The following is a 24,775-nucleotide window of genomic DNA, read 5'->3' on the forward strand; positions in this document are numbered from 1 at the left end:
GTGCCCTGAGGAACGGAACCGTGACCTGGTTCACAGGGACGCTCAACCACTGAGCCACTGGCCGGGCCCAATCTCTCCTTCGTAACTGGGTGAGTCTCCTTCCTGTGCCCAGACCCGGTATCCCAGGAGTGGCCGTGCGATGCAGGGATGAGGCCAACACTGACCAACAGACCAAACGGCAACACTCCCACAGGATTCATCTTTTATTGATATTAATTAATATGAAGCCACTTCCCAGGGGAACTGCTGTAACACGATTAGGACTTGGTTTCTAAAGGTAATAAAATACTGACGTCCTAGACGAAGCACTGGCCACATTCCTCGCAAAGTGGGCTTTTCTCCGGCCAGTGACCGGGTGCCTGGTGCCGCCCTGCCCTGCGCGCACCTTCCTTCGTTCCTTCCTCTCTTCCTCTTGCCCCGGACATCCCGGCTCCCGCTCGGGAAGGGTGAGCCTCTGTCTGGTGGCAAAACTAGCACCAAAAGGCGGTTCTTCTCCACGCAGTAAACACGGTCTTTTTTTATTCTCGTTTGCTTTTTTTCTAAGGAAATAAAAGTCTTAAGAGTATCTGGCACTAGAGTGTGAGACTACACAGCTGCATCGGTCACAACCCCCGGCAGCCGCCCTCAGATGTGGAGCTGGTGCGAGGCCAGCGTGTCCATGAAGGGGCGTACCAGGTTGTCGGTGGAGAAGTAGAAGATGAGGCCGAAGGCGATGGAGATGGGCAGGGCGGGCAGCGCCTTCTTGAACACGGCGAGCAGCAGGAGGGTCAGGCACAGGCCCTGCGGACACGGGGGGCGGAGGGGGGGGGGCAGTCAGACGGCCTGGCCTGGGTGCAGCGCTTGTCAAGGGCACCCACAGCCTCCCGGGTCCTCCCGACAGCTGAGGGCCGAGGACAGTTCCCCCTGTAACTCCCTGCACGTCAGTGGGTGAACCCGAAAGCGGCTCCTGACTCGGCACATCGCTGCCCGCCAGACCACCTGCCCACAGCAGGGACACGCGACCTGAGGGCAGCGGCCGCCCCTCGGGACACACGTTTCTAGAATTGGATGGGCTCGACTGAATGCTGGCACCACGGGAATCTAAGACGGCGTGTGCCTCCTCCCTCGGTCCTGCCCATCCCGTCCCCACCTGGCAGATGCAGGTCAGGGTGGGGGTAGGGCCAGGTGCCTGCTGTGCCCTGGGAGCGGCAGGGCTTCAGGTCCCCCAGTGCAGAGGGGGCGGAGCCTGGGGTCCAGCACCTTCCCCGATACACCGGAGCCTGAAGGTGCCACGTGGTGCGGGGGTTCGCCCCTCAGAGCCTCTGCCGAGATGCATTCATCACAGTTCGTTTCCCCCAGACGTCCGTCCGGCCACCTTAAGTGACTACAGGAGCCTCCCAATTCCACTGCTAGGGCTCAAAGTGATGGGGTCCCCTCCTGAACCATGGGAGACCCTGGGTTCAGAACGGCATGGGGTGTGGGTGGCACGGAGGGAATGCACCAGCCCTGGAGTCAGAGACTGAGCTCACCGGTGTGTGCACCCAGGCAAGGCCCTCAACCTGTTTCCTCTGCCACGACCTCAGGTGTCCTGACCCCAATGCACAGCTGCCTATGCACCCAGCCACCTGGCGTGCCTGCTTGGTGGCATGAGCCCCGGACCCCTCCCTGCACCTCCCTGCGTCTGTGGGCGCCCAGAGCCCGCACATCTCGGTCTCACGTTGACAATCTTGGAAACCCTGCCCGGCCCCATCACTTCTCCCTCCAGGGGCCACAGCACCTGAACATCCCCAGGGGCCCCAGGTAGACCTCGGGGCCCACTGCCCACTCACGATGAGGATGGCCACGAAACAGGCCAGCGTGGTGTTCCAGTCCCCGCTGCCCGTGGCCGCCGCCTTGCCCACCAGCACGCTGTAGAAGATGAAGTCTCCGAGGCCCAGCTTCACGCCCCCTGTGTGGGCGAGACAGAATCTATCATCCCAGGGGGAGGCAGCAGCCGGACACCAGGGGCCCAGAGGAGAGCCCTGGGCGCTCAGGGGGCCGGCAGGGTCGCTTCGCCACCGGCCCCGCTCACCTGGCCTCTGGGGCAAGGACCGGCCTCGGAAAACCGTAGCCAGCGGGACAAGGGGGAGCCCAGGGGCTGGGCGACCTGCAATCCGGGCTGTGAAAAGCTGGCAGGTCTGAGAACTCGGGCAAAACTGGTGCTTAAAAACCAAAAAGTCCTGGTGCTTGGCACTTACTTAGAAAAAAGTCAAATAAAATGCATTGTCCAGGGTCGGTGGGAGGCCGTGCAACTCAGTGCTTAGTTTGAATCACAAGTGCCCTTTAGGGATTTAATTTCACTGCTTGTGAGAACATGCACCACACCCAGCGGTCCGCTGCAGACCTTTCCCCTTAGAAATAGGGAACGTACTTGCAAGCAGCCCATCCCTTACTGAACAGCGAATGGGAGGTTCTGGGAAGCCTTCGTGTTGTCTCTTTCATACAACTGCCCCTGGACACTGCATAGGGCAACCTTCTTCACCGCAGACAGTGAGAATCTATATCTATATATAAAAGCCCAATACGCAAAGTGTCCCCTTGGGAGTTCGAGTTCGACAACTGGGAGTTCGATCGCTCGCTATGACGTGCACTGACCACCAGGGGGCGGCGCGGAATGAAGGAAGGCCCTTGCCAGCAGCTGGGGAAGGGAGGCCCCGGCTGGCAGCTGACAGCCGCTAGGGACCCTACCCTAGTGCACTGGGCCTCTAGTGTCCCTATAATAAACCTGAGTCGGCCTGTATCAAGGGAACTGCTCGCCCCCTCTGCCCCTACGCCCTCCTCCCTCCCACGCCCCCTCCCCCCACGCCCTCCTCCCCTCCAGACTCCAACCAGGTGGCCCTCCTCCTGGTCAAGGCAATGTCTGTCCTGACGTGGCTGAACCTGGGAGCTCAGGTCTTCCTCTGACCCCCGACACCTGGTCAAGAACCCCCCGTGTCCTCATCCCATGTTGTCCTGCACAGCCCCCTCCCCCGACTCAGTGTCTGTGATCAGGGCCCACGCTGTGCGAGGTGAGTCTCAGAGCCGGGGCCCTGCACAGTGCAGGCCGGCACACGGCTGGGGCTCGGTGACCGTGGTTCAATACAGGCTTCAGCCTGCATGTGCGAGGCCCGCGGCCAGCCGACAGGACCTCCCCCCACGGGTTCCTCCTGGACCCCGGCAAGGCCGTCTCCCTCACGCCCTCCGCCCTGGACATCAGGGCTCCCCATCTCCCCCCCGCCCGGGGCCCACGGACCATCTGGACACGGGCACCTTACTTTCCTCCTCTTCCTCCAGCTCCTCCCCTGGGGAGCCAGGCAGGGGGGGCTCAAGGACTTCCGGGTACGAGGGCTCCCCCAAACTGTCGCAGGAGTCTTCTTCTGGGTCCAGGAGGAGACGCCGGCATCCCCGCGGGGTGGGAGAGGAAGGGAGAGACAGAAGCTGGTCAGAGGCTTCTCTGGAGCTCAGGGTCCCTGCCCGCCCCCTGGCCCGGCGCCAAGGAAAGACTCCCCAGGCCATGTAAGAGGGAAGGGGCTGAGGCAGAGGACGGAAGGCCACCCTCGCTTGGTCCCCAGGATGCCAGGAGGGCTGGTCTTCCCTTCTGCCCCCCAACCTCGTGTCTCCCGGGGAGGCCAGGCCTGGCTGATGGGGGAGCAGTGAGGGGCCGCCCCCAGGGCCCCGGGCTACCAGCCCCCGGCACTCACCCATCTCTGGGTCGTAGGGGAGCTGAAGGGCCCCCTGAGAGGAGGGGTCCGGCTTGGCCATGCCCACGGTCCACACCATGGCGGCTGGGGGAGGAGAGAAGGGTCATGCCTCAGGCGGGGCCAACAGGCTCCTGGGATCCCCAGAAGCCCACACAAGCCCCCCGTTCCCTGGCATTCGCTGTGCCCTCTGGCAGGAGGCCGCGGGGGAGGGTTCCACACTCACTGACCAGGTTCCGGCAGACAGCGCCTTTCCTGTCTTTTTTTGCCTCCTCACCAAAACAATGGCAATAATATCAGCGAACAGTCTGATGAACTAATTGTGTTTTCGTTTTATTGTGTAAAGAACATGTAACATCTATAATAATAAAAGCGTAATATGCTAATTAGACCAGACGTCCTTCCGGACAACCTTCTGGACGAAGCCGGGGCTGGGAGGGAAGCCCGGGTCCTGGGTGCAGAGGGAAGCTGGTGCCGGCAGCCGGGGGAAGGAAGGCCTACTCTTGTATGAATTTTCGTGCATCAGCCTCTAGTAAACTCTATCATCTTAGCCATTTGCAGTGTTAAGTATATGCACCTTGTTGTGGAACCAATCTCCACAACTTTTCCAACTCGCAGCAATGGAACTTCACACCAGTGACCAGCCCCACTTCCCTTCCCCTGTCCTTCTACTTCCTGTCTCTATGAGTCTGTTACCTCACATATGTGGAATCCACAGTATCTGTCTCTTGGTGACTGGCTTAATCTGCTTAGCATGTCCTCAAGGTTCATGCCTGTAGCACATGTCAGAACGCCTTTCCTTTTTCAAGGCTGAGTAGTATTCCACTGTGTCGATACCACTTTTGGTTTATCCGCTCACCCATCAGTAGACACCTGGCTGCTTCCAGCACTTGGCTGTTGTGAATGCTGCTGCTACGAACATGGCTGCACACACACACGCCCAAGGCCTGCTTTCAGTCCTCCTGGGGCTCTGTCCAGAGGGGGCCTGCCGCATCACGTGGTACTAACTGTGTTCTCTCTCTGGCCTGGAGACTCCCTCTTGCACTCACTCCCTGCTCTGCAGCCAATGCCCGGGGGCCCCTCACACTCCATAGCCCCCACTGCTCCCAACCACTGCCAGTTCCATCCTCTGCTGCTCAGACCCAAACACTGCCATCATCCTTGCCTCTCTCATTCCTCTCTCTCTCGGGTTGTTCTTCAGTCTCTAAATCCAGCTCCTGCCCCTTCTTGATCCCAAACCACTGTTCCCCACTCAGCAACCTGTGCGGTCCTATTAAAACGTCAAGTCACGCTCTGGCCGGTTTGGCTCACGGATAGAGCGTTGGCCCGAGGACTGAAGGGTCCAGTTCCATTCCAGTCAAGGGCAAGGACCTCGGTGGCAGGCTTGGTGTGTGGGAGGAAACCGATCGATGGTGACGATTAACAACAACAAAAAACAAACAAAAGAGCAAACAAGCCCTGACCGGTTTGGCTCAGTGGCTAGAGCGTCAGTCTGTGGACTGAAAGGTCCCAGGTTCAATTCCGGTCAAGGGCATGTACCTTGGTTGCGGGCACATCCCCAGCAGGAGGTGTGCAGGAGGCGGCTGATCGATGTTTCTCTCTCATCGATGTTTCTAACTCTCTATCTCTCTCCCTTCCTCTCTGTAAAAAAATCAATAAAATATATTTAAAAAATAAAAGAGCAAACAAGTGAAGTCACGTCACGTCGGTCTGAAATCTTCCAGGTTGTGTCACGTCTCACTGAGGAGGAAAAGCCTGCAGGGCCGACTGTGACCTGGACCCCCCTCTTCCCCCGCCTCCCCCCGGCTCGCTCACGGCCATCTTAGGCCTCGGCACTTGCTGCTCTTCCTTCTGCCCAGAATTCTGTCCCAGGTTGTCCCAGGGCAGGACACGCCTCCCCTGACAGAGGCCTTCCTTGACCATCGTGTGTGAAACAGCAGCGCCACTGCCGGAGTCCTCAGGCCCCGCCCCCGCCGTCTCCACACAGCACGCACCTCCTGGCCTGTCTGCTAGTTACTGCCTGTCCCCCTCCCAGAATGCAAGCTCCGCGAGGGCACAGATGGTGAACGAGTCCAGGCACCGTCCCGGTCTTTCCCCACGCGGTGCCGGCTCATCCTCAGAACGTGCCTGGACGGAGCTTCCACTCGACCTTCATTTGTTAGAGGTCACCCAGAACCCACAGATGCTCCATCACGGGCTCCAGGGCACCCTGCACAGCCGGCCCCGGAAGTTCAAGGTCTCTACTTAAGTAAGGGCCACCGGCCACAGACGGCAGGATTAAAGCCACAGGGCTGTGCGCTCTGGGGACCCCGGCCCCTGCAGGCCTTGTCTCATCGGCGTCTCCGAGGCGCGCACAGCGCCCGCCACAAGGGGGGCTCTGATACAGGTGTGCTGCATGCATGTGCACCCACCCTACACCTGGCCTGAGCCAGGGGCCCCCACGTGCCCCCCTCAGAGACTCAACGCCAGCAGCCATGCGGCTGGGGAACCGCGGCCCGCCTCGCTCACTTCCCACCTTCGCCCCATGTAACAGCAAACTGCCGTCCGCTGTCATCCTGGACGGGGAGACCCTCCTGAGGTCTCCGGGCCACCTCCCCGCTTGGGTCAGGGAACGGGTAACCATCCCCCAGTGAACTCTGAAGCCAGGCCTGACCCCGTGTCGGGAGGAGGTGGGGGCCACTCACAGGAGTATATCAGGGCAGGAAATATGGGCTCATTCCTCTCCTGGGCCGTCTCCACCAGCATCCGCAGCGGCCCCTTGGGGCACAGCACAGCCATGAGATCTGAAAAAACAAAGTTAAAAAGAGATTTATCCCCAAGCACCCCCAAAGAGAGGAGCCAGCCCCCTAACACTGGATGTGAGGCTCTCAGGACGGGCCCTGCCGTCCTATCACCCAACCCACGGTCTCCAGCCACAGCCGCCAGCCTGCCCAGGCGGGAGCTCAGAGCGGCCCGGGAGGGCTACCTGCGAGCAGGGAAGAGGAGGAACTGGGAGTCCCACGTCCCTGGGCCCTAAAACGGAAGAAACAGAACTGGGGAGGCCCTCACACTAATGCCAATGAGACCGTGGCTAAAGCTCCGGGTGCTGGTGATACAGGTGCCGTGCCCGACCCGTGCCCAGCCCGTGCCCAGGACTGGCAGTGCGTCGTGCTGCAGTGCGAGGGCTCAGAACGTCTGCTATTAACAAACCTCGTCAGCAGTCATGAGTCCACGCGGGACAATCTCTCAGAAGGGAGGCCCCCCTATCCCCACCCCCAGGCCTGGGGGAGGGGCCTTTCCGCACCGGCCACGCGTGTGCAGCAGCGAGGCTGGGCCCTCGACTCCGACCCACTGCCTGCCGCAGGCTCTGCCCGCCGGCGCCCACCTACCGTACACAGAGATGGCGCCCAGGATGACCCAGGCGGACCACTCCGGGAGGTACTTGATGAAGACCAAGGCCATGAGCGCGCTGATCATGATGAGGTAGGCCTGCTGCAGCACCAGCGGCCCCTTCCAGTGGATGCACACCATGCCCACCGCCCCGAAGTTCCAGACGACCAGGAACAGGGTGGGGTAGTCCATGGCCACGTTGTAGGTCTTGAGCACCTCCCTGCGGGACCCAAGTCAAGCCCGGGGGGCGGGGCAGTCAGCGAGAGCCAGACCCGGATGCCATTCAACACCCTGCTCCTCAGCCATCCAGTCCCAGCCTGGTTTCTAGCTCCTGGTGCCACCGACCAGCATTCCCTTCCCCATTCCTAGGAGTCCCGCACGAACCACTGGAAATGGTTCTGGAACGAGGGGGGAGGAAGCCGACGGCTCGTTCTTGGGGTGTCCACGTGGGTGTGCACTGGCACGACCGGAAGGCCCTCAGCCCCGGGACATTCCGGGGAACGTGCTCTCTCCGCTCCCTCCTGTCTCTGTGCCCCTGGGTCAGGCCGATATCCCAAATCAAGGGCAATGGAGACCCTTTCTGCCATAAACTAGGAAGAACCCAGGTCGAGCCCAAAGACCAGAATGTAAATTCTGAGGGGTCCTACCCTCCTTGGGTTCACAGAGAGCCTCGTCCCTGAAGGCTCTGCTCGTTTGTTTTAAATTAGGAACCACAAAGAGACGCGTGGCCCACCATGGAGACCACTCCGGTGTCAGAATAAGGCCTGCAGGCCCGAGCATCGACCTAGGAACCAGGAGGTCACGATCTGATTCCCAGTCAGGGCACTGGCCCGGGTATCAGGCTCGATCCCCAGGAGGGGGCGTGTAGGAGGCAGCCGATCAATCATTCTCATCACTGATATTTCTATTTCTCTTTCCTTCTCCCTTCCTCGCTGAAATCAATAAAAATACGATAACAAAAGGTCTGTGGACAGAGGAGCCCGGCTGGGAGCAGACCCTGGGGAGGGTGTGGAGCCCAGGGGAGCCCTTCCCCACCCAGGTCCTTCACGGCCGCTCGTGCCACAGCGGGAGGGGCCCATCAGCTGCCGCTCACCCGAGGTAGATGTAGGTGAAGAGGAACAGCAGCATCAGCGAGGACATGATCAGCCAGCCGTGGATGAACTAGAGAGAAGCAGGCAGCGTGAGCACAGGTGCCCCAGCCCCATCGCAGCCTCAGGCTCCCGGCGCTGACGATGCCCAGGCCGGGAACCCTCCTTCCTCAGGCTCCTCCGCGGCTGGGCTGGAGGGCCGGGGTGGCCGTTCTCCAGGCACATGGGGCACAGAAATTCAAGGTCTCCCTAGGCCGCCCTGCGAGTGTACGGAGACCCAACTGCTTTAGGCCTAACACCTGGACCTGACCCACTCAGAGGACATGCTGGCGTCCCTACACGCCAGGCACTGTCTGGGCGCTCGAGGGAAGCCAGCAGAGCCTCTGCCCACGCGTCCTGCATTCCAGTGTGAGGGCAGCGAGGTGACACACAGATACACACGCATCGTGACAGACGGCGGCAGGGGCTCTGAAGAAAACCAGCTGCAGGCTGGTCCCAGGAAAGCCACCGGTGCTGACTTAGACGAGTGGGCAGGGCAGGCTCTTGGAGAGGCTTCTTTTGAACGGAGTCAACCCAGGGAGTCCTTCCCACCTGAGGGTCTGCAAACACTGCTCTCCTCCCTGCCAAGCTGGGGAGGGTGAAGGACGAGGGGCTGATCCTCAGCCAGTCCTGGGCCCGGCACAGGGCACAGCGCCGAAGCTCCTTCCAGCCTCCCCACCCGCAGACAGACCCAGCTCGGGACATGGCGCCTCAGGCAGGACCTGGTCCCCCAGGAGTGAGGCCGTGGCCTTGTCAGTGCCCGGCTGCCTCTGGAACCTGCGACACTTTATCACAGCAGCCCCGCCCGCCCAAGGCCATGGCCATCACCTGAGGTCATGGGACCTGCAAGTAAACCTGACTGCACAGCCCTGGGACTGGCCACCTGGTGCCTACTGACCACAGCAGTGCTGATCCCCCCACTCCCGGCTCCCAGCTGGGTCTCATCTGTGCTCCGGACAAGCAGCCCTCCACCCTCTCCCCCCGCCCACCGCCCTCCCCACCCCAACCTGAAACTCAGGCTCACCTGCACAGGTCATTACCTATCGATAAGCTCAGCGCTCGCACACCTCCTGAAAGCCCTCCCTTCATGCACCCCACTTCCACCCGAGCTGGGAGGGGGCTCATCTCTTCAGGCCGAGCCTCCTCCCCTCCCTCTACCTGCCCCACAGAAGGCGGCAGCCTGAGTACAACGTGCTCACGCCTGTGTGTGAGCGGTTTGCCTTAGGTAATGCCTAGTTTAACTTCCTTCTAGTCCTCAGGGCGTCAAAGCTCTGAGAAGCCTGAAACCGAGTCTACAAGCTATGGCATCTCTGGGGGCAATGCCCAGGATGTGGGCCAGGCGGACTCCACGCCTCTACCACCCCGGGGCCACTCCACAGCTGGGGGGGTGGGAGAGTGGGCCTCCCAACCAGCACTGGAGACCCAGCACAGGATCTGTACGACCGGCCCAAAGGGAAATGGGAAAATAAAACAAGCCCGGAGGGAAGTATGGGGTAAAGGGAGCCTAGAATAGAACACTCATTCCTTCGGAAGGAGAGGCAAAAGAAAACTGACCTTGAATAGAGAAGTGACAGGTGAATGCTGCAAAGAGGAACTCAATTAGGTGGGATTATGTGTAAGTTTAAAACACACGAGCACTGGCTAACCTAGCCGTGGGCAAACTACGGCCCGCGGGCCGGATCCAGCCTGTTTGAAATGAATAAAACTAAAAAAAAAAAAAAGACCGTACCCTTTTATGTAATGGTGTTTACTTTGAATTTATATTAGTTCACACAAACACTCCATCCATGCTTTTGCTCCGGCCCTCCGGTCCAGTTTAAGAGCCCATTGTGGCCCTCGAGTCAAAAAGTTTGCCCACCCCTGGGCTAACCCATGGTAGGGGCAGGAGAGGGGAGGTAAGAGTACCAAAAACCAGAGTCTGTTTTGCAGAGAAAAAGGAACTCTGGTTTTTTAAGCCGACGGTTGCAGCATAAGAGGCACCGCAAGGGGGCGGCGGCGGGAGGACCCGGTGGGCGGACCCGGTGGGCGGGACAGGCGGGCGGGCGCTCACCTTGTAGCAGCGGTACTTGTACAGCACGACCAGGAAGATGGTCATGACCACGATGACGCTGAGCATGATGAGGGTGTTGAGCACGGAGTTGAGCAGGCGCTGGCCCACCGAGGGCGTGTCCTCGGTGAAGGGCGTGTAGATGCTGAGGGAGGAGGCAGGGGCTCGGTGCCCGTCCCTGCCTGGTCCGTGTGCCCAAACCCCCCCCCCCCAGGAGCCTTGGACGCCTGCCCTGGGGGCGTGCTGTCGGCCATCCCCGCTGCTGCCCTGCCTTCCAACCCATCTCCCACCCCGACCTCAGCCTGAGGACCGGGCCCATACAAGGTGCGGACTCTTTGTCCCTGCTCCTTCCTGCCGCTGGCACGGAGCTGCGGTGCCCTGGCCGGCGGAGGCCACCCCCCCCCCCCCCCCCCCCGCCCCAGCCCCGCCCCCACCTGCCGGGGCCCCACTCACAGCTGCCCGTTCTTCTCCGTGTAGAAGCGCACGGACTTGATGGTGGCCACCACCACGACCATGCACAGCGTGACGGGCACGAAGAGCATGATCACGTGCTTCGCCCCGTACTTGAGGGTCAGCTCCTCCTCCAGGCCCGGCAGCCGCCCGGGGACCCCGCTGCAGACGTAGCGGTCAGGGTCTTCCTCCTGGTCCTCCTCTCGGCCCTGGCTTCTCTGTGGGAAGCACACGGTCAGGGCCACGGAGGCCCCAGGGTGGCCTGTCACGCGGCGCGGGTGTGGAAGAGGAAAGGAGGAGGGTGACTGCTGCTTCCAGATGCGAAGGCCCAGTCTCCGGGCCGCCGTGCAGTGAGGGAGCTGGGCCTGCCAGCTCCTCTGAGGAGTGCAGGAGGACAGCTAGAGAGTCAGAGCCGGCACTGACCACCACAGATGCAGGCGGGGCCGCGGCAGCCAGAGGAGGTGGTCTCAGGCCCCCGGTTGCATGGCTGCTGGTGGAGCCCGTCTACAGAGCTCGCCCCACTCAGCACGGGCGCAGGGTGCCCCTCATGCTGCTCACGTGGCCACACGGACGCGGCACCGTCAGGCCAGGCGACAGGAAAACAGAGCAAACTTTTTTTTTTAAGTTTTGCTTTTCTTTTTTTCTTTTTGGTTAATCCTCACCTGTGGATATTTTTCCATTGGTTTTTAGAGAGAATGGAAGGGAGGGGGAGAGACAGAAACATCGACGTGAAGGATACACATCGATTGGTTGCCTCCCGAAAGCACCCCGACCAGGCCCGGGGATCGAGCCTGTCACCGAGGTATGTGCCCTTGACTAGAATCGAACCCAGGACCCTTCAGTCTTGGGGCCGAAGCTCTATCCACTGAGCCAAACCGGCTAGGTCGAGCAAACATTTTTGGTTCACAAATCACAAACTAGAATGGCCAGCACACATAGGGACGGACTTTCTTTGATTATAAGACACTGGGAATCTGCAGAGGAATAAATTACTTTGAACGTTTGTGCCTCAAAACCAAGCATGCAAATTTGCAGCTGAGCCAGAGTGGCGTCTGGGAGGTCCGGGCCGAAGGGAAGTTGGGAAGAGTAAATGAGTGAGCGGCGAAGGAGTGGGCAGGACGCCTGCCAGACGCAGGCACAAATGAACCACAGAATTTCTGTTCTGGAATTGTGGCAATTCAGGGTCATCAGCTGCTCTGCTAGTTACATTAACAGCCAAAGCCAAAGCCAAATGAAACAAAACTAAAAAACGACTATTGCTTCGGTAGGTGCTTTGCAGGGATTCCAATCTAGATCCTCAGCTGAGAAAAGAAAAAACTGTTCATGAAGTGAAGCAACTAAAATGCACAAAAACTCCAGGCGCTGAGAGATGAAGAGGCTCGCAAGGACAGGCTAAGGAGTGCCGTGCGGTGGCCGTGGTCTTGCGCGGAGCACAGGACATTAGAAATGAGCAAGGGGATCGGGGCTGGAAGAAACATTCCACGGAAGCTGTTTAAATACCAGAGTGGGCCAAACCAAGCACGAGGCTGTTTTTCCCTGAGGGGAGGGGTGGCGTGGCTAGTGCCTCTCCAAGAACACCCCCCACTTCCTGACCTTATAACCTCCTGCCCTGTGGGCCGCAGAGAACACATCACAGCGCAGCCCCCTTCCTGCCATGAACTGATTGTCCCTCCAAATTTCCTGTGTTGAAGCCTCCCCCCGACTGTGATGGTATCGGGAGGCGGGGCCTCTGGGAGGGGATTGGTCATGAGAGCGGGGGGCCTCTATAAAGGGACCACAGAGAGCACCCTCCCCCTCCCACCACGAGGACGAGGCTGCCTGGGAGCCGGAAGTAGGCCTCTCCAGACACCACATCTGCTGGCACCCAATGCTGGGCTTCCAGGCTCCAGAGCAGCGAGGATTAAATCTGTGTCTGTGATAGTCTTGTGACAGCAGCTGGAAAGGAGGGAGACACAGTCCCAGCTCAAAGCCGAATATGACGCAGGTACAGTCATCGCTGGGTCATCGCTGGGTCACCACGGCTGCCATCTGCCAAAAAGGCTCCACTCGGCCGTCCCTGAGCCTGTGACCTGTCCCCGCATCCAAACTCACACGCGCGTTCCTCACTAGGAAGGTGAGTGTAGGGCAGGGCTGGGGCAGACTCGCTCGGGCCACTGCAGTCGCACGTCCGGCTGGGCATGTGCGGTCACGCTAAAGCCCTCACAGCTGAGCTGTGCCATGGCAACCACCGCTGCCCGCCAGTCCTCACTCACTCTCCCTCCTCCCGCACCGGAACGTCCGGCTTCCATCCACAGGCACAGGGACCCCAGGGCCTGTTTCGAGGCCTCCGCCCGCTGGCGGGAACCTACCCACTGGGCCGCATCCTCTCCGTCCTCGGGGCCCTGCCTGCCTTCCTGGCGGGAGCGAGGCACGGGGCTCTCGGCTGACATCAGGGACGTCCGCTCGTTGCACGCGTCTTCCTCGCTGTCAGAGGCCATGAACGTGAGCATGGCCCTGCCTCTAGAAGTGCCTGGAAAAGCAAACACAGGAGACCTCATTCCCCTCCCCTGAGGCCAAGGCGGTGGGGGATGGTGAGGGCCAGCGGCTCTAAGACCCGGACACAGGCCCTGCTTGCAGCAACCCCGACACCGTGTGCAATGACCGCTGTACAGCAAGTCCCACAGCCACCAGGAGGCTGCCGCGCTGAGGGACGGCCTCTGGAGACCAGGCCACGGGGCGCAGGCGCCCGCGGGAAGTCAGGGCCACTCCACCCTCAGCACGCTCATCCCTTCCAGCCACAAACACCCGCTGAGCGTCGACAGTGTGCCAGCGACTGCGCTGGGCTCTGGGGGTGCAAAGATGAGTAAAGGACACCCTTTTATCCATAAGAAAACAAACAAAAAGCCGCCCAGTGTGACCAGGGTTATGATGCAGGTGTCCCCACGTGGTGCAGAAGCACCGAGAAGGGACTAAACCCGAGACCAGGAATGTTTTCTAGAGAAGACGACAGGGTCGACGGACACAGCCTTTTCCAGGTGGGGGGGAAGGGCATGAAGAAAGCTCAGGGCCCGGCGCTGACGGGTGGGGCCACCCGGGGCGTGAAGGGTCTCCCATACCCCCTCCCCCAAGGGCAGCGTGACAGGCAGACCAGCTCGGTGTTGAGGAGTGTCAGTCCGGCCACTGCCTGGATAAGGAGGACGGAAGGGGGCTCCCCTGAAGGCGTCAGCGGTGGATGCACGTGAGGGGACAGCACCAGGAGGGTCAGGACGAAAGCAGACAGGACCGGATGTGGGCAAAACAGAGGAGAGAGTCAGGGTGGGTCAGGCGTGGGGAAGACAGGGAGGGGGATCATCTCAGGAGAAGGTGGAATTCGGTCCAGGAGCCTGAGTGTCTGTGGGTTAAAAGGCAGAGGCATCTAAGAGGGGGCTGAGTGCCTGGGTCTGGATGCCGGGAGGCAGATGAGAGTCATGAGTTAGAAGTGAGACCACGTGGGATGAGCATGTGTGAGTGTGCATGTGTGCATGAGCGTGTGAGTGTGTGTGTGTGCACGTGAGTGTGCCTGTGTGTGCGTGCATGTGGTGGGAAAGTACAGCTGAGGCAGGACCCCAGGAAGACTCAGGAAGAAGGGACTACACAGGACAGAGCCCTGTCCCCAATGTGTGCTGTCCTGAGCAGTGTGTATACACGACAGCACCATACAGAAGCCAGTGCAGCCCAATGGGGCGGGGAAAACATCAGAGAACCCCTGATGGATATGACTGTCCCCACCGACATCGGGCAGGGGCGGCTGAGCTGCCACCAGGGCCAGCTCTCCCCATCGCCGCCTCCCGGAAGCCCTCCAGCTGAGCTGCCACCAGGGCCAGCTCTCCCCGTCACCACCTCCCAGAAGCCCTCCAGGCTGAGCTGCCAGCAGGGCCAGCTCTCCCCATCGCCGCCTCCCGGAAGCCCTCCAGCTGAGCTCCATGCCACTGGGCTCACGCAGCCAGGTCTGCCCGCTGCTGAAGGTTTGTCTCCAAGTCGGTCACCCTCATAATTTATCATATTGAGGCCAGCAGGGTCCTCGCGACAGCGTCTGTGGCTGCACTCAGGGCTGTGGTCTGGATTATGCCTGCGTGACTTCAGTTCCCTCCCGATTAATAAGCACATGGCAGAGCCTACCTCTGGCCACCTCGCCGCCTTGCGCCCCTTACACAGAACTCCTGCCAAAGAGTCCCATGTGGCTCGCGAGCCACGGTTTGCTGAGCCGCAGTTTGCCGACCACTGACCTAGAACTAGGATCTGCTCCCTGGTGGCAGCTCCTGGACCAGCAGAGTCTAGTCAAGGCCAAGGTGGGGGACACACTTTGTAGCCCCGACACACGGCGAGAGCTGGGTGATTCTTAGCTTGACTTCCTTCACCTAATCGAGGTCCGGAACTCAAAGTCCTCCTCTGTGAGGCTGTCTTTGGGGGAAAACCTAAACACACACCTGCCTGGACCCACTGCTCCTCACTGCCCTCTGGCCTCGGTGAATTCTTTCTACCCCCGAGGGGGCCTGAAACACAGACACGGCTGGATTTTCTCAAAACCACGTGGCCCTGAGTCTCAGCATTCCCCCCGGAGCAGCCCAGACGGGATGCGCAACTCCGGGGGCTTGAACGCTCTGTTTCCAGCGCCCCGTTTGGTCTGGGGTGTGGAGAAATGTAGTCACAACCTCCCTCCCCGTTCTTCCCAGGCCTCTGGGGCCTGTGCTATCAGGGCCTGGAGGAGCGGTCGGGAGGCTCTGCACCTGGAAAGTGATGGGTTCAGCGTTACCCCGGACCTGGTGGCCGGGTCCCCAGCTCTTAAACTGGATGCCAGGCTGCTCATTTGAGATGCAGATCCCGGGCTCATCCTGACCAAGGGCCAGGGGTCCGCACTCTGAGGGAGCCCAGCGTGGTTCCCAGGCTGGTGTCAGACCTTCTCTAGGGCTGCCCTGCCCGGGAATCAGACGCCCATCCTGGGCCCAGCTCAGAACTGCAAGTGTCGGTCACAGTCCACCTTCCCTCCTCCCTCTCCTCCCTCACCTCTGACCTCTCCTCCCTCTGCCTCACCCACCCGCCCTGGCACCCCCACTGCTCGTGCTCTGTGCCTGATAAATGGGGACGTGGCAGAAGGAACAGCCCTTTCTTTGGAACACCCTGCGTCTAGTCCAGGGGTGGGCAAACTTTTTGACTCGAGGGCCACAATGGGTTCTTAAACTGGACCGGAGGCCGGGACAAAAGCATGGATGGAGTGTTTGTGTGAACTAATATAAATTCAAAGTAAACATCATTACATAAAAGGGTACGGTCTTTTTTTTTTTTTTTTTTAGTTTTATTCATTTCAAATGGGCCAGATCCGGCCCGCGGGCCGTAGTTTGCCCAGGGCTGGTCTAGTCAGAGCAGGGCAGGCAGAGGAGCAGCTTTCAGACCAGGAAAGCTGCAGGGCGAGAAGAGAGTCCGAGGGCTGGGACGTCCCCAAGCCATGCCCACCGTGGAGGACGGTGTGGGAAAGCGGGGCTCCAACACCCCTACTACACACTGGACCCACCTTTCTTTCTTTCTTTAAAAAATATGTTTTTACTGATTTTAGAGGGAGAGAAAGGGAGAGGGAGAGAACATGGACAGGCCACTTCCTTCACGCCCCTCCTGGGGATAGCGCCTGACAGGGCATCGAACCCGTGACCGCTCGGTGCATGGAATGGCGTTCAGCCAACTGAGCCACACGGGCCAGGGCCGGACCCGCCTTCCTGGAGGCAGTAAAACTTTTCAAAAGCTTTAAAAATTCATACCTTTTGATCCTGAAACACTACTTCTTGGAATTTGTCCTAAGAAAATAATAAAAGATTTACATAAAAATCTGTTTGTCGCATTTATTTATAATTATTAAAAAAAGTGAAAATGACGGAACTGCCTCTGTCCTATGGTCTATCCATCTCAGAGGTTTATGATGGGAATAGTAAGAAACGTATTTCAAAGAATATTCAATAACAGGAAAAACTACAACAGGCTGTTACATGTAATAAAATATATAACTTCACACACACAGTCACCTGAATTTTCTTTAAAAATGTATATAGATAAGGCCTGGCCAAAAAAAAAATCACAAAACATTAAAGGAGGTTATCTTTGGATGGTGAGATTGTAGGTGAATTTTACTTAATGTTTTTCTGCATTTCTAAAGCTTCTATAATAAACGTGGATTGCATTTGCAGGGCTGTTTTTAAAGCTCTTAACTTTTTTAAGGGGAAATAATGAGCATCAACATAGACAGACTGTCTTCTCCCCTGCCTCTCGGCAGCCCCCACCCCCACCCCTGGGCGGCACCCTCCCCCCGGGCGGCAGGCAGTGGGCTCAGGAAGCCCCTCTCGTTGTCCTCTGCAGCCCTCTGCAGACAGAGCCGCTGGGAGGCACTCCCTGTGCTTCTCAGTGGGAACGGCCTACGGGTCCCTGAAATCCTCGGAGGGAAAAGTCGCCACCCAGACCTGCAGATAAACAACCTTGTCGCGCATGCCTGTCCACCCAGCAGCAGTGCGAGGTCCCCACGGAGGCTGACTCACGGGCAGGTGGGGCTGGGTGACTCTCCTACCACTGGTGTCAAATCCTGTCACCCACATAGCAACCAGCGCCCCGTTCTCCGCGGGAGCGCGGACGGTGCAGGGGGGCCGACGGGTGGGGGCAGGGGTGTGCCGTGCAGGAGACTGTGTTTGTTGTTCTGGAAACCGAAAGCTGCCTGGGATGAGGATGCAAAATCAAACATGCAAACAGCCACCGCTCCCCCCATCCACCAGCTCAAAGGGACAGAAACGCTGAAGCAGCCGAACCAGGGGGCTCTGACCCAGAGAATTTCTCCAACGCGCTCCGGTCAGCAGGTCCCGCGACCATCATGAAAACCCGGGGACCCCGTTTCTCCGACCTTCTTTCCATTTCGGGGAAATGTACATGTTTTGGCCTTGAAATTTAAGGCCAGCAGACCTCGGTAGGAAACAGACTTTAAAATGCCACCGTAAACACTGGTGCCTCATGGGAAAAGATGGAAACTGTAGCCCACGAGCAATCTGGGCGTTCCTGCACTTCCCACAATCACCTGGGGCTGCAGAGAAAGGGCTGGGTCCCGACACATCGACACATCGCTGGGCTTTGTTTGCTTGCTTGTGTGCAGGCCTAGCAGAACAGGCACTCCCCAGGCCCACACCTCACAGGGCTCCCATGGCTGCTGGGAAGTTCCCAGTCTCCCCTCATACTGGGAAGGGGTTTGCTAAGGGGAGGAAAACCCCCTGGAATTTTCCTTAGAAATGTCTAAGCTTCCCTGCCTTCTGTGTCCCCAGCCCCGGGCATCTGCCCATTTGGCCCCGGATGATATGCATCCATCTGTCCATCCACCTCAGCCCGTCCCGTGATGGACATCACCTGCTGGGGAGGAGGTGCTGCCACATACTCCCCGGCTGCAAGGCCTCGGGCCATTTACTTAACATCCCATGGCCCTTTCTTCTGCTGGAAAAAGCGAAATACGCACACCTCACAAGAGTACTGCAAAAACTAGAGATGATGTGTAAAGCACTTGGCACACAGTAGGTGTTCAATGAGTGGTGGCTATAATGATGAAACAGAGGCAGGGACACAGAGGGGACAACGGAAGCCGGCTGATGCCCCTCTTGGGAGGGTCCCAGGCAACATGAACATTTGTCAAACAAAAGGGCACGTCCATGGGACTATGTCAGAGCCGGCAAGGACCTCAAAGGCCATCGAGTCAGCACCCTGTTTTATAGACACCCAGAGGGACAAAAGCAAGTCCCAAGGCCAAAAGCCCCCCAACAGTTCAGGTCCCCCAACTGCCAGTTGAGGAGCTCATCCCTGCCCCTACCTGTGAGGGGCACATACCGGGTGGGCCAGGGCCACGGTCACACGGCGGCCCACACAGCACACCGCGTGGGCTCTCCGAGTGCACACCCACACTTACAAGGCCCGGGCCTTTTCCTTGTCTTTAACACACAGCTTCTCCGAACACTGACAAGAGGTCAGTGGATTACAAATACTCACCAGATCACCTGCCACCTGACAAACTCGAGTCTCTCTCCTGACCCCCGCCTCACAAGCCCTCTTCTCTTAGTGCTCCACATGGGCAGAGGGGGTGGTGGCGGCCAACATGGGCCTGGCACAGGGACGGGGAGTGCCCACGTGTGGGCAGGGGGCAGGGCACTGCTTCAAAAGGGAGAGCTGGAAAGGGTCCTGCTCTGGCACCGGTGAGGTAAATGATGTCTACACACCAGTCAAATCCCGTTTTCTAAGAATACTCAACGCAGGGAGAATTCTGAGGGCATAACATTAGCAGGAAGAATAGGACACACAGCTTCCTCTCGATTCCTATCTAATATTTCAGCAGGTCACTAGATACGGACGTGCATGAACTGCTAGAAAGCAACGCATGTGAACAGTTGTCATCACTGGACCGAGGGCTAACGGACTTTTAAAAAAGATTGCCTGAATTTTCTAGAATGCACACGTATTACTTTTATTTTTAAAAAGTCAGCGGAAAGGTGAGCACCCTTTCCATTTCTCTTCCGCGTTCCAGAAGACTATGTTGGCAAAGACGACTGAGCAGCCCATTCTCCCAGGCAATGAAACGGCTGGGAAATCGACCTCCCTCCCGGACATCCGGTCTTGACTGAGGTCTGATTTGAAATTCCTCTCTTCCTCAGATCTTAACAAGGCACCCTGACCACTTCCAGGCCTGGAGGCCGACACGGATTACACAGGCCTGGGCCCAGGCCAGCCCGGCCAGCCCAAGGTGAGAACCAGCTCCGGGCCCTGGCGGGTGGCAGGCGTGCCAGCCTGGAGCCCTCACATTCCTCCCCAGCCCTCCCCCAGCTGCTGGGGTCAGAGAACAGGTGGAAATACTTGCAAAGATTTGTGTCCTAAAGTCAGAGCAACAGCTGAGCATCTGCCAAAGATGTCTTTAGAAGAAACACACATGTGGCTTTGGTTTCTTTTTTTAAAGTGTGTGTGTGTGTGTGTATTTAAATATATTTTTATTGATTTCAGAGAGGAAGGGAGAGTGATAAAAACATCTATGATGAGAATCATTGATTGGCTGCCTCCTGCACGCCTCACACTGGGGATGGAGCCTGCAACCTGGGCGTGTGCCCTTCACCGGATTCGAACCGGGGACTCTTCTGTGCACAGGCCGACGCTCTATCCACTGAGCCAAAGCAGCCAGGGCTCTCTCTCTATATATATTTAATTTATTTTTTGCTTTGTCAGGTAGTCGGGAGACCACACAGACATTTCCTGGCAGCAGTGCAGGGACGTGGGTGGGGGTGAATGTGGGAAACCTCTTTCGCAAAAACTCAAAAGATTAAGAAGACAGCTGGCTGGGATCAAATCCTAGCGCTCAGTCACGAAGCCACATCGCAGGAAACATGGCTTAGCTCTCTGAATCTCGGTTTCCCCTCCCGGAGGAGGGTGAAAATCATCGCTACTGTAGTATGGTTGGAGCTCTTAAGGCAGCGGTTCTAAATCTGGGGGTCGAACGACCCTTTCACAGGGGTTGCCTAAGACCATCGGAAAACACATATATAATTACATATTGTTTTTGTGATTAATCACTATGCTTTCATTATGTTCAATTTGTAACAATGACATTGGGGGTCACCACGTGAGGAACTGTATTAAAGGGTCACGGCATTAGGAAGGTTGAGAACCACTGTCTTAAGGTAATTGTGAACTACTGTACAAAACGGCTTTTCGTGGACTAGGACAGTGATGGCGAACCTTTTGAGCTCGGCGTGTCAGCATTTTGAAAAACCCTAACCTAACTCTGGTGCCGTGTCACATATAGCAATTTTTTTATCTTTGCAACCATAGTAAAACAAAGACATATTTTTGATATTTATTTTATATATTTAAATGCCATTTAACAAAGAAAAATCAACCAAAAAAAATGAGTTTGCGTGTCACCTCTGACACGCGTGTCATAGGTTCGCCATCACTGGACTAGGACTAACTCAGAAAGGTATGTTATGTCATGATCATCATCAATAACTTGGAGAGACAGATGCCAAGATAGGTAGGGAACTCGTATTTGGCAAACCCTGTTTGCACAGGGGCACGGTGAGCAGGGCATGGCCACAGGCGTGACACCAGCCCTGGGCGTCCAGGCACATCTGAGCGGCAGCCTTGCTCGTCCCTGACCTCCACTTTCTCAGATAGGAACACTCATCCCCATACACACACTCCAGGCCTGCACAGGTACTTCAACACCAAACGATACAGAATGTTCCTGAAAATCAGAAACGATCTCCACTCCACTCGGTACCAACAGTCCTCCAACACCCGCCCCTCCCCCCGCCCCCCCAGCCTGCCCGCCTGAGGCCGCAGCTCTGAGCTGGAGCCAGGGTCCCCGCCCCTTCACCACCTGGGCCCCCAAAACACAGCTGATGACATGTTTCCCGCTCGCACTCAACCCCATTCTCACAGCCGGGAACCTGAGGCTCACGCACCTGCAGCCGCTTATCCAGAGCCTAATTCCTGCCAAAGGTCTTGGCTGAAGGCCCTGCAGGCTCAGGTGTCTGCAGAAGGAACTGTGCACACAGGTGTCTGCAGAAGGAGCTGTGCACACAGCAGGGGCATCCGTGCCGGCAGCACGCAGACCTGGCAGCCCAGGGAGTCAACTTGGGGTGAAGTTGGCTCCGCAGTTGTTCAGGTGGGCGCTCCCAGGCTGCCCGCCTGCAGTGAGCCCCGACCACAGTGCACCCCTTCACCGGGGAATACTCGAGAAGTCAGCAGACAGGAGCCTTCCATCCAACGGCCCAAGGGCGGAGCTGGCCCACGGGCTGGGCAGCAGGACTCGAGGCCAGGACGGAGCCTGGCTGTGCTGTCTCCTACCTGGGCGACCTCGGACAAAGTCACTTCAGCTCTGTGGGCTGCGTTTCTTCGTCCATAACATGTGGGCTGGGGACTAGCTACTGTCCCCGGCTCCTTCAGCTCCAAATGCTGGGTTCTGGGCGCCTCCCACAGCTGTAAGTGCCGATAAAACAGCCCAACACCCGGGCACCACGTCGCCGGCTCCGGGCCCCGACCGCGTCCAGCTGCTCACACGCCCAGAAAGACCCGTCTCCCTCCCGCCCCTGCAACGCAGGACCAGCGCCGGTGCCACGGCCGGAGGGAGGAACAAATGCCCGGTCCACACGCCCACGTGCACGGCCCCTTTAAACGCTCTGGCCCTTGAACAGCTCGCCCGGCGCCCAGCTCAGCGGGGGTCGGCGGCGGAGCAGACCCCGCCCGGCTGAAGGCCCCAGGCCTGGGGGCCACGCCCCGCGCCCCTTTCGCCCGCGAGTTCCGGGCCGGCCCCGGCGGTGGCTGTGCCGGCGCCCTGCCCTCCGCCGCCCCCGCGCCGGCCGCAGAGGCCCGGACCGCGGCGCGCGCAGCGTCCGCAGCCCCGGAACTGGCGAAGGGACCGCGAGCGGACGCAGCGAGGGGCGCGCGGAGGGCAGGGCTCGGCCCGCGGGTCGCGGCTCCACCCGGGGCCCCTAGGCCGCGGAGGACTGGGCCTCGTCCGCTAGCCCCGGCCCCGCCTGCCCGCCTGCCGGCTCACCTGCTCCGCCGCGGCGCTCCGACCGGCGGTGTTGACGCGGCTGGCTGTGCGCCCGGCCAGACCCGGCGGCGGCCAGACCCCGCCCCGCTCGCCCCGCCCCGTTCAGACCCCGCCTCCCGGCTCAGACCCCGCCCCTCCCCGCTGTCAGACCCCGCCTCCCGGCCCAGGCCCCGCCGCGTCCCGCCCCCCCCCCCCCCCGAGCAGACCCCGCCCCCCGCGCTGGCACCGCCCCCGACGCAGACCCCGTCCGGGTCTCGGCGTAGCCCCCGTCCCTGCCCCGCCCTGGCAAGACTCCGCCCCTGGCTCAGACCCCGTCCCCATCGCAGGCACCGCCCCCGGCATAGCCCCCGTCCCTGCCCCGCCCTGGCAAGACTCCGCCCCTGGCTCAGACCCCGCCCCCATCGCAGGCACCGCCCCCGGCATAGCCCCCGTCTCTGCCTCGCCCTGGCAAGACTCCGCCCCTGGCCCAGCGCAGACTCCGCCCCGTCGGTGACGCCACGTTCCAAGCCCGAGCCCGGCCCAGCCCGGAGCTGGTGCGCGCAGGGGTCTGGCCTGCCCGCCGCCGCCGCCGCGGGAAGGTCGGGGTAACCCTGACACTGGACGGGGCGCGGCAGTGCGTTTCAGGTCCCCGGTCCTACCTTTTCGGATGCTTTTTTTAAAGCCAGAACGGAAGGCATAGTGAATGGACCTGTGTTGGGTCTCAATTACATGTGCTTTACGTTCTATGGGTCTCATTTCAATGGTGGGTGCACACGTGGCAATGGAGGTCCCCGCAGACAGAGTGTTTCCCAAGGTGCAGGGCCATGCGGGGCAGAGGGAGCGTGGGTCTGCGCGTGACCCGAGGCAGCACCGCCTCTGACAGGGTCCGGTCCGAGTGGCAGGAGCCGGGCTGTGGCTGCGGGATTGTTGACGAGCTCATTCCCCTCGTGGTTCCCCTTTGAGGTCGTCACGCTCAGCTGCTGTTCACGTGCTGGTCTGCGAGGGCTGAGTAAGCGCCTGGCTGGCCCTGACCTCGGGTTGGGAGGGGATGGCCTCTGCTTCAGGTTTTGGTGTCTGGGGGGGATTGTGTTTTCTTTTAACACATTTTAGAGACCGAACACTGCGGGGTGGACAGTGTGGGGCAGTGGGAACCACATGACCGAGAGCCAGATGCGCCCGGGTTTGCAATCCATCGCTCCCCCTTGTTGGCTGCATGACTCGGGGCAATGACTTCGCCTCGCTGGGCCTGGGTTCCTCATCTTTGAAGAGACAGTGATATTCCTCGGAGGATCCTGGAGAGGATTCAAGGTGAAATAAGGGTGAAGGCGACAGGAGCACAGCTCGACACATGCTAGCTGTCTTCCTTGCTCGGCCTCTCTCCAGCATTTGAGGGGGGCTTTGGTTTGCTTGCCGTTGAAATGACTGCCTGTTACTGTTCACAAACTTTCTGCACCTCTCACTTCTGTTGCGTCACCCCTTTCTGTCCTGGTGAGCACAGGACTGGCCCTGTGACTGGCCAGGTCTGGAGAGGAGCTGCATGCAGCCAAGCTCCAGGTAGCGGCTGCTCCCCCGCTGGGCCGGCCCACCTGGGAAGGGCATGTCACATGAGCAATAAATACCAGTCAGCCTTCCTGGTTTCAAGCCACTTGTTACTGTAGCACCGCCCAGCCTGATCTGATCCATACATTTGACTGATAGTTAGCATCTTACAATCTTCATGCAATATTTTTCTTTTTAAACTTTCCTAAAAAGGTGTATTTACTGCATTTGTGTTTTTGGTGGTGGGTACTTTATAAATAACTAGTTATTTTTTCTTATGCAGTTTGCATGCTGTGTAGAACATACAGAAATACAGAAAAATGAAAATGTTCATGGGTAGCTTTTCTTTATTTGAAGGAAAGAAAAATTACCCACGAACATTTTCATTTTTGTCTGTCCCTTTTTCTGGTGTTTCTTTTGGTGATTTTCTTAAATGAGAATTTGGGAGACATTTTTGAAGTTGGAAGCGTTGCTTGTCATGAACAGGAGATGAATAGGAGCTCATCTAAGATGAGCATTAATAACATCCGGCCTTTTCCACGGGGCGCCAGGGGGTGCTTCTGGCGCGGTTTCTGTGTTTCCCGTCTGGGCCAAGCAGAGCCACATTCCGTGACCTTCCGAGTCCGAAATGTCTCACAGTAGGGTTTCAGGATGGAGCCAGTCTTCCAGGCATGAAACCCAGCCATAGGCACTGGTGACAGAGCAGCGGGTACCCCCGGTCATGTGTGACACTATGGGCAAAGGGGTGCTTGAAGGACACCCAGAAACAGCCCTGCCCTTGCCAGGACTTTGCCGTACGTCTTGGAACGGCCAGCAATTGCCTGAAGGATGCTGGTCAGCTCACCTAATGGCATCACCGTTACAGCATTTTCTCTATGTGACAGCTGAGGCGGCCTCGAGGGTGTTTGACATGATTTTAAGGAGTTTTTGTGATGTCTGCTCTTACCATTGCAATAATTGAAACCAGCAGTTCTCAAGCTTTTTGGTTTCACTACTCCTT

At 58.8% G+C, this 24,775-nt stretch overlaps 1 protein-coding gene across 6 annotated transcripts; it reads right to left on the minus strand.

Moving 5' to 3' along the window:
* Positions 1–190: 190 nt before the first annotated feature.
* On the minus strand, positions 191–22,330 carry PSEN2 (presenilin 2). 6 transcript variants are annotated; one of them, XM_070401130.1, is made up of 12 exons: positions 22,258–22,330; positions 13,037–13,197; positions 10,692–10,906; positions 10,242–10,383; positions 8,158–8,225; positions 7,064–7,284; positions 6,380–6,478; positions 3,699–3,782; positions 3,273–3,374; positions 1,809–1,927; positions 673–780; positions 191–539 (listed from the first exon to the last, which is right to left on the minus strand). In XM_070401130.1, the coding sequence occupies exons 2-12, from the start codon at positions 13,175–13,177 to the stop codon at positions 519–521; spliced, it is 1,320 nt and encodes a 439-aa protein (XP_070257231.1). In that variant the 5' UTR covers positions 13,178–13,197; positions 22,258–22,330; the 3' UTR covers positions 191–518. The 6 variants fall into 6 exon arrangements, with proteins under 6 accessions (XP_070257231.1, XP_070257228.1, XP_070257230.1 ...); XM_070401127.1 differs by adding an exon at positions 16,457–16,492 and having other exon boundaries at positions 191–780; positions 22,258–22,305; XM_070401129.1 differs by having other exon boundaries at positions 191–780; positions 3,273–3,371.
* Between the last annotated feature and the right edge of the window lie 2,445 nt (positions 22,331–24,775).

The sequence above is a fragment of the Myotis yumanensis genome, unplaced genomic scaffold (genome assembly GCF_028538775.1).
Source record: "Myotis yumanensis isolate MYYU_CA2020_CCGP unplaced genomic scaffold, mMyoYum1.0.hap1 SCAF_22, whole genome shotgun sequence".
Classification (NCBI taxonomy): Eukaryota; Metazoa; Chordata; class Mammalia; order Chiroptera; family Vespertilionidae; genus Myotis; species Myotis yumanensis.

What these genes read in the sequence shown, in the direction of transcription:
- PSEN2 (XM_070401126.1), bottom strand. Translation starts at nt 13,177, where the DNA reads ATGCTCACGTTCATGGCCTCTGACAGCGAGGAAGACGCGTGCAACGAG. An exon ending in GGGCGCCATCTCTGTGTACG is followed by an intron (nt 6,479 to 7,063) that starts GTAGGTGGGCGC and finishes TTGTTTTTTCAG; the next exon opens with ATCTCATGGCTGTGCTGTGC. An exon ending in TCCTGCCCTGATATACTCCT is followed by an intron (nt 3,783 to 6,379) that starts GTGAGTGGCCCC and finishes CTCCTCCCCCAG; the next exon opens with CCGCCATGGTGTGGACCGTG.